At 33.0% G+C, this 9,270-nt stretch overlaps 1 protein-coding gene across 2 annotated transcripts in view; it reads right to left on the bottom strand.

Moving 5' to 3' along the window:
• Nucleotides 1–2,188: 2,188 nt before the first annotated feature.
• Nucleotides 2,189–9,270, bottom strand: part of LOC121375686 (nuclear pore complex protein Nup98-Nup96-like) — a 67,297-nt gene continuing 60,215 nt past the window's right edge. For both annotated transcript variants that reach the window (XM_041503268.1, XM_041503269.1), the window contains exons 36-40: nucleotides 9,111–9,234; nucleotides 8,533–8,672; nucleotides 6,411–6,508; nucleotides 5,845–5,943; nucleotides 2,189–5,481 (exon numbers count right to left, since the gene is read on the bottom strand). In XM_041503268.1, the coding sequence (XP_041359202.1) occupies nucleotides 5,379–5,481; nucleotides 5,845–5,943; nucleotides 6,411–6,508; nucleotides 8,533–8,672; nucleotides 9,111–9,234 (564 nt within the window). In that variant the 3' untranslated portion in view covers nucleotides 2,189–5,378. The remainder of the gene's footprint in view (nucleotides 5,482–5,844; nucleotides 5,944–6,410; nucleotides 6,509–8,532; nucleotides 8,673–9,110; nucleotides 9,235–9,270) is intronic.

Raw genomic sequence — 9,270 nt, 5'->3', positions numbered from 1 at the left:
ACCATGGCCTTTGTTGAACCAGTTATGGATCACTGATTGGTGCAAGTGGTTTTACACCTACCCAATGAGCCTTGCGGAGCACTCGCTCAGGGTTTGGAGTCGGTATTTGGATTAAAAATCGCATGCCTAGACTGGGATCCGAACCCAGTTGCCTACTAGCCTGTAGACCGATGGCCTAACCATGACGCCACCAAGGCTGGTTTTGAAATGAATGAAGTCTTGATAATGGAAAGAGCATACAAAAAGATACTTTTTTGGAGGTAGGAGTAGCCCATATGGTGGCAACAGGTTTTCCCTCTTGGCCAGTTATCAAAATAACCATGCTAATGTCAATGAACGTTTTTTTTTTTTCACCCTTGTTTTGCCTTTGTACACAATAAATATATCTTACCTAAATTTCACTTCAAATCTATATTTTGTAAATAGTAAAATCTTTTAATTGCAAGGTTTTCTTCAGTCTAATGCATTAGTAATTTTTCAGCAGTATGAAAAGAGAAACATCATCTACCTGTTGTAAGGAGATGAAAACAGATGTCAAATTCAAAATTGGCTATATTATTAAAATATTTTGTTACATTAAAACCAAACCCGTCAAAATAGTTCAGAATTCTACATTGAGCAGACAATGCTGTTTACAGGTTGGTATGTATTATTTTTCATAATTTTGAACAAATTGTTAAGTTTAAGCTTCAAAAGATAAAATAAATAAAAAGTACCATTTGTCAAATATACCATCGACGTCCCAAACTGCATTCAGCCAATGGAAAAAACACTAATACAATATTTAGAAAATAATTTTCTATATTTTTCAGTTATGATACATGAAATAAAATATGTTCCAATCAGTTAATGAAAAAAAAATCAATCAACATGGACGTAAAACAAATCAATACTAGTAAACAAAAGTGTAACATCATCCAGTAAACAAAACAAATGTGGTTTTATAACCTTTCTGCACATGCAGTTTGTCATTTTAAAATCCACATGGTAAAATATGTTTCTCAAATATGCAGTGGACAAACATTTTGATTAATATTTTTTTTAAAGAAACAATTCAGTTTTCAAGAGCAGTTGGGTCCCCCACCCTATTATTGCTAACAAAGTGTAATCTCAATACGTTCATACCAGTGACTAGCTTGTAAAATATAAATTTTCTAATGAATTGATTTTTAATCAAAACAATTTATACACTCAAAATGATGTAGTTGTTCCGAGTGGGGGCATAAAAATACAGCATACCTTTTGCAAATTGAATATAATTGAAAAAACTAACTCCTAACAGAGGACATAAAACTTAAATGATGATCTGGCACATGGGAGGTCATGGCACTGATTGTTAACTCTTGATTGCGCAAACGGTGCAGAAGAAAACAAACCGAATGGAGTTTAATGCATGATGCAGTTGAGGACGTTGACAATATATTAAAACAAATTATTGTTGTATACGTCACATCCATGGTGTATGAAAGAAAGAAATGTTTTATTTCACGACGCACTCAACACATTTTATTTACGGTTATATGGCATCAGACATATGGTTACGGACCACACAGATTGTGAGAGGAAACCTGCAGTCGCCACTCTTTATAATTAGCAGCAAGGGATCTTTTATTTGCACTTCCCACAGGCAGGATAGCACAAACCATGACCTTTGTTGAAACCAGTTATGGATCACTGGTCGGTGCAAGTGGTTTACACCTACCCATTGAGCCTTGCGGAGCACTCAGGGTTTGGAGTCGGTATCTGGATTAAAAATCCCATGCCTCGACTGGGATCCGAACCCAGTACCTACCAGCCTGCAGACCGATGGTCTAACCACGCCGCCACCGATGCCGGTCTATGGTGTATGAAGCCAAAACAAAGGTGTAAAGAGTAAGTGTCCTCAACCCTAAACTCCCAACAGTAATAGGTTTAAAATGTCCTGGGATGTGAAACTAAATATCCCTTGTATGTTGGATCCATGAAAAGAAGGTAATGCAGACGTCACTATTAGGAGATGCTATCACACAAAGTTCATCGATTTCTTATCGACCAGTTTGGAATACTTTCCATAATTACTTTTTCACCGATCCAGTGTCCTAGCAATGGACAGTTTTTGCCAGAAACGAGGAGTAATCACTTGTGCTCACCTACACACATGCAATGTCAGGTGGAAATGGTCAAGTATTCAAAATAACAAACCATCTCACCAAAAAATATTACTTTATTAACTTTTATATCATACACATATAATAAAGACAAAGAAATTATGTATAAAAACGTTTATGTGATGTACACAATACATTTATAAGAATCAAAAGTGATTTTTTTTTTCTGCCTGCTTCCACACTATTTTCATGTATCACAGAAATATGAACAACACGTATGCATGTAATTACAACTGTTGAAGTATTCCTGAATTGTGTTTAGTACAGTCCAATATATTCTAGAACACATCAAAGTGACACATTCATTGTAACTTAAGCCATCATCTGATATTTAAGCATGTATGTTTTCCATTTCTATTAGTACTGGTCCACATTAACACCATTCTTTGGCTGCATATTAAATTTGCAACCATTTCCTTGAAACTGTCTCTCGTGAAATATATTAAAATTAAAAATGTAGACAAGTGAACGTTATTCTACAAAGGACATAACTTAAGATGAAATGGAAGCGTATTTAACACAATCAATGTGGAAAGAAGTGCAAATGATTTTAATAACATTTATAATGTTGTTAGAAAAAAACTAAAATGATATTAAACCTACCTCACCTACTTTTCTAGTGCAGATGTTTAAATGGACACTAAAATTTAGGAAGAACTGGGTTTTTTTTTTTACATATACTGAATTTTGGAATGATTAAAAAATAATAACACTGGAAACCTAAATTACCATTGCATTTCTATTTGAAGCACTGTTGCAGTCTGATGGTGTAGAAAACCATGGATGATAATGAAGACTAGCGGCTACATGATATTAACACATCGAGATCATTCTATTAACACAAATGTATTACAATAATGAAAACAATAGTGATTATTTACAGACAGGTTTCCTACATTGATGCCAATGACATACACAAACAATAACCTGAGTCACTTGAATTTACAGTTCTGCAAACACAGATAACTATACCAATGTGTTACATTACTACCTGCAAATGCAAGTCTCAATTTCCTCCCTCCCCACAATGTTCATATTGGTAACCAAACTGATGCGTGTTGAATTCTAATGTTATTTTTATATTACGTATAGTTTGTTTGTGTCAAAAGGGAACTGACGAATTAGCAGCCAACTCTATAATGAATAAAATTATAATTTGTATAAAAATGTTAAAACAAATTAAATCCATACCAACTTTGATATAAGTTTTGGAAAAAAACATGAGTAAAGAAACAATTAATTTACAAATTGTACAGGTTAAATTTGCCTGTTTGATAACAAGGATGAAGGCAAGTGACGGTAAAGCAATTGTAGATGCTGTTCTGCTTCTGTACTTTATTACTAATCACTGGTAACACTGCAGGTGAGACTGCATACCTTGGCTGTTCTAGCATTTTGTCTTCACCCCTGTATTAAAATTGAGATGTAATCTATACACTTTCATTTACATAGAAATTTATTATTTAAAATGTAACGAGAATTAGTACAAGTTTAAAACTTAAAATCTTTTCAAATGAGTTTTAATATTATTTAGTATACAGTTACATACCAATTCACTGGTTCCCTTTTGATGCAAACAGACTTCAACTTACATCAGTCTTTAGTAAATTTATTCGATCTTGAATTTGAATGCTTGAACATCACATCACATTAATGATGATATAAAAATGGAGAAAACTCCATCTACTGGGAACATAATATATTCAACCTGCTTCTTGACGATGGCTGATCATGTAACAATATTTTGCATATTTACTTATTTTAGTAATTAAACATCTTTAAGTAATCCATGCAAATGAACTGTTAACCCATGCAGACTGTAACTTTGTGTAAGGAATATATTTTGAAGTCATTCCACGCTTTGTGAATTTTTAACCATGATTTCATAATTTAATTTCAAGGCAGCAACTATTAATAAACTGAAATGCCAAAAAGCCTTTGTTAGGTCTAATGTTTGTCACAGACGATTCTTTCTTCCATGGCTTAAAATATTATACAGTAACAAGTCTGCCTTAATATGGTAGCAAACATAGCGGCAATTCCTAATGGAGATGTGCAAGTCAATGAAAGGATCAACAAATATGTATTAGGAACATATTCATCTTCAGCTAAAAAAAGAAATAGTACCGGGTACACAGAACAAAATGATCATATGAAAATTGAAATTTCCTCATATAAAAGGGCTCGAAATAGCAGCCTGCAAAAAAGCAGTAATGTTTTTAAACTTTGGAAAGGAAATGCACCTGCAAATACCCCCCAACGCCCCAAAAAATTGCAGGTCATTTAAAAAAAAAAAAAAAAAAGATGTATGTTTGATTATCTCATCGGCTATTTAGCTCAAGAATAATTGTTATATTTTAACACACATCTCGGAGGTCCTAATTGTTCACACACTAACTCAAACCCTCCCCTCACCCCTTGCTGTCTTTATCTCAAGCAGGCCATATTTGTTTTGACAAGCTATTTAAGACAGAAATAACAGCAGGCCACATTTTGAGATACTGCAAAAGAAATGTTGCTCATGGATTTAATATTTGGCATACATATAAAATTTCCAGCCCATCCCCACTTCTAAAAAATATTCATATAATTTTTTTTAACACAGTATGATCTTACTTAGATACTGAATTAATGATATTTCTTATTGCACAATACTTGGCATCATCACAGAATCAACCCATTCCTAGTGATCCTCAATTTTCTTTTATTCACATTCCTCTTTCAAGCACACAAAATTCTCTCTTCCATAAACATGGTGGATCAGGTTTTGAAACAGTTTAGTTCTTTCTTTCTTTCTTGAAACTACACAGTTGGACTATAAAGATGAAGTTATGACAACTAAAAATAGCTGCACCAGTTAAAACTATGTGAAACATTAGTGTTAAATGTTATACAATCATTTCCTTATGACGTTATGCAAATGGTTTTAATTCCTTTGAAATAATAGCTATACAGCAACCACCACAAACTGTTCATTAAAGTATGCGAGTTGTTGTTTTTTTAACTTTCAGTGAAACAACATATTTCTCCATCGTTAAATAGCTGTTTTAATTCCTTTGCAATAATGGCTATACAGCATCTCAATGAATTGTTGAAGTTACAGTTAACGCCATTATATAGCTGCATGTGAAATGTTTTACCTTCTGGTAAACAAATGTTGAAGTTATACAGTCAACTTCAAGATGTCTTATAAATCCACTATTTGTATTATCTTAAACTACACGGAAGACGCTAAACAGTCAACTCCAAGAGATAGCTGCGAGTGAGCTCATTCAGTTCTTGTAAATTGTAGTCTTCGACCATAGGTAAGCTGCTGGTGTGTGGAGCAAGTTGTCTGAAAAATACATTTTATACACACATAGAATAAAAAATAATAATATATTTTCTAGTGATTAACATCTACAACAAATGCAAAAATCAGAAAAGAAATTATCTTTAATTATTTTAACCCAACTGAATTTAAAAAATAACTGTAAAAGATGTTTTGCTTAGTTAATGTACAAATATATCCAAGGTGTAAAAATGTTTTCCAGCAATATGAACAGAATTTACCAATACTGAAAGCAATCTTGTGCCTGACCAATTGAAAATATGTCCAATCATGTTGGATTTAAAGCTATTTTATTAATCAAATATATTTTGCTGAATGGATGGATCCATTCATAAGCCATGAAAAGGAAGTAAAAACATTTCTCACTTTGTAAGTGGTCTGCCAGTCTGTGAGGTGGAGACATGGAGAGTAAGCAAAGTTCGCAGCATCTTTGCAGATTTCTTTGCCATTTCGGACTGACACAATCTAAGTGAAGAACAAAAACTAATTAAAATAAATATACTGAAACGAAATAACAAATGGTTTTATAATTCATTATCAGCTGAACAGTTCCAAATAACTCTAAAACAATTGAATATTTCAATGGGAATGATCCTTTAGCATTTCTAGCAATCAAAATAATTGAAATCCCAAACAAGCAACTTAGAATTCAGTACTGACTAGATTCCGACAATTCCCAACCTAGAGTGGCGTCAATAGAATCAAAGATTGCAGATGTTTGTGTATGCACTTGTAAATGCAGTGTTACAGGCAGTGCACTAAAAGCAATGGTGAATGTATTCTTACATTTTTGTTTGATTTGGGAATTTTGAGAATAGATCTCACTAAATTCCAACCACCCAACTGAGCACTCCTTATACAATTTCTTTATAAAATAGTGGCTATCAAGTTGAGTTTGTAACATTTTCTGTACATAACAAAGCAAATGTTACCTGTCTTTAGAGGTACAGCACTCCAGATTTCCAACTCTGTTACACAATGATGTCAACCCTGACTGTAGTTTGTCTAGATCATATGGGCTGGGGTTTTCCTGAAAAATAAAAACATGAATTAAAGAAACAGTTGTCGAACTACATACCAGCCTTCTTGCTATCATATTATAATGAAATATGACCCAGTCATTCATTCTTTGTACCTGTGAACGGTTATAAAGGTAATGCTAACATACCATATTTTCCGGCTTATTACACGCACTGGTGTATAAACCGCACCCCTTGTTTTTAGACCAAGTTCCGACCTTTGTTCGTACATAAACCGCACCTTTAAATAAGCCGCAGTTAAAATAAAGCCACAATTGTAATTACAGTTAATTATTGTTTGTATTTAATAATAATAAAGAGATCCATTCTTCCTTAAATTCAAACAATAAATAATTGTTGATTGTGTTGCTTTCAGTTTCATTTCACCTAATGGGAAAGTTTCGTAAACAAAACACCGTTGAAAACCCCTGCTATTTTTACAAAAATATGAACAAGAACTTGATAATGCTAATTTCGTAATCTTGCATTAGTTGCAAAGAAAAAAAATATACATGATAATATTTTATTTGTCCCAGTATGATTACAAAGCGTGAACCACAAAAAAAAAGGGCACAAGTGAAAATTACTAATAGATCTACTCACTCGATTGCAAAACACGCGTTTCTCTGTAACCTAACTAGCGTGCCTTGTGCAAAAATTACATATTCAAACGAGGTCGGGTCAAGCTGGATTGGTAGTGAAATAAGCACACTCCTATTGATCGTTTACAGTTTCGACATTGTTTTATAACTTTTAAACGACGGCCTTTAATATATATATATATATATTTATATATATATTTCAGGGCCGTAGCTAGGATTTTTTGTTTGGGGGGGGGGGGGCAACTGAGTAGTTAATAGTCTAAAACTACTTAAACAGATAAGAAGAGAATTTTCTTTATGTCAACATTTTCTGTTCAAATGACATGTGTCTCATTGCATTTTGAATATGACTTGTTTATAAAAACATGCATAATGATGATGATTCATTTTACCAGACCGGATGTACTCCATAACAGAAACTTTATGAACATTTTTAATTTTCTGCATTTTTCAGAATGTCAGTTTCTCTAGCTACTATTTTCATTCTTACAGATATTTGTAAGTTTTTTTTTTTCAATGTCAGATCAGGTTCAGACAAACAGTTCTTCGTGTACTGACTTTTCAGACAGACAACAGACAAAAATATCTCACAATGCTTCAGTTAAAAATCCACCAAATGTAGTTTGTCAGTTAGTGAAATTTAACCAAAATTTCAATTACAGTATCTCCAGGCTCCTGGTATCGACAGAATTTGAACCATTCCAGTCACCAAAGGTTTTGGTTTGACCCCCCCCCCCCCCCCCCAGTCAGTATCAATTTTCAAAATGGCTATACTCCCAGTACGTTTCTTCTTGTCATTTATAACCAGATACCGTTACAAATGTTCAATGTATTCATCCCAGTCACAATTTTTCAGATCAAAGTGACCAATCTTACCATAGACAGCCATATTTCATAAATGAGAACTTTCAGGAAACAATTAGACAAGATTTTATCCCATCCTCATCGCCAATTGTTATGTCTTTAAACCACCAAATCCAACAATAATTGGAGTTTCCAAACTTCCATACCAAAATAGCTACCTCGTATTCCATAAATATACACTTGTTATGACATATATAGCGATCCTACTAAACCCCACTAATGATATGAAGGAAGGAAATGTTTTATTTAACAACACACTTAACACATTTTTTTTACGCTTATATGGCATCAGACATATGGTTAAGGACCAAACAGATATTGAGATGGGAAACCCGCTGTCATCACTTCATGGGCTACTCTTTTCGATCACTAATGATACATGTTAAACTGGAAACTACCACTTATACTGACCTAAAATTTAGATCTTCTGACAGAAATATATATTTTTTTTTTTAGTTCAATAAAGATTAAAATCAAAAACAAAAACCGAGAAAACATGAACCATTAAAACCCATTTATAAAAATTCACCCCAGTAGCATGACTGGACATTATTTTTTTGCTTCAGTACCTTCTCAAGTTCCTCTAGATTCTCACACAGAATGATGTAGTCGAAGAAGACCTTGCCTCCAGTGTTCCAGTTTAAAATGGAAGAACTTCTTTCAGGTGGTGCTAGCTCTACCAAATATCTTCTCAAGTAATCATAATTTTCTAAAATATAAAGATAAAAGTAATTTTCATGATCCTAAAAAAGGTCTGTGGCCATATTCTTAATTATGGTTGGAAAACAAAGTCATACGAAGTATTTTTTACCAACTAACAATATTGTTTATTTGTTTCAGTTTTTGCATGTTTAAATTTTTGAATGAAATAATTTTAAAAAGACATGCTTCTATGACACAGAGTAAAAAAATATTAACTTCTTTCATGCTCTACTCTAAAAGAACAAAAAAAGAACCATGTTCAAAATACAAAAGATTCCTGCAACATCAAAACTTACTATAACTTTTTTAACTTCAAAAAAAAAAAAAAAAAAAAAAAAAAATAATAATAAAAAAAAAAAAAAAAGAAGAAGATAATGATAACAGAACATAAATAGAAAAAAAACTGAGAAAGGAATAAGTTTGAGGATATGAAATCAATTTGTACCGTTTATAATGGCATCAGCTGCAATGTGTCTTACAATGATGGCGTGACTTTCATTCCACTGACATGCTTTCAGGAGATGCCATGCTTCGTCATGGTACTCATTTACTGAGCGAGCTTTCAGTGCCTGGCGAAAAACAAACAAAGCATAATAAGAGTACTG

The sequence above is a fragment of the Gigantopelta aegis genome, chromosome 6 (genome assembly GCF_016097555.1).
Source record: "Gigantopelta aegis isolate Gae_Host chromosome 6, Gae_host_genome, whole genome shotgun sequence".
In the NCBI taxonomy this organism is placed as follows: domain Eukaryota; kingdom Metazoa; phylum Mollusca; class Gastropoda; order Neomphalida; family Peltospiridae; genus Gigantopelta; species Gigantopelta aegis.
Note: the sequence above shows the minus strand (reverse complement) of the source record. Positions and strands in the feature narration are given on the sequence as shown.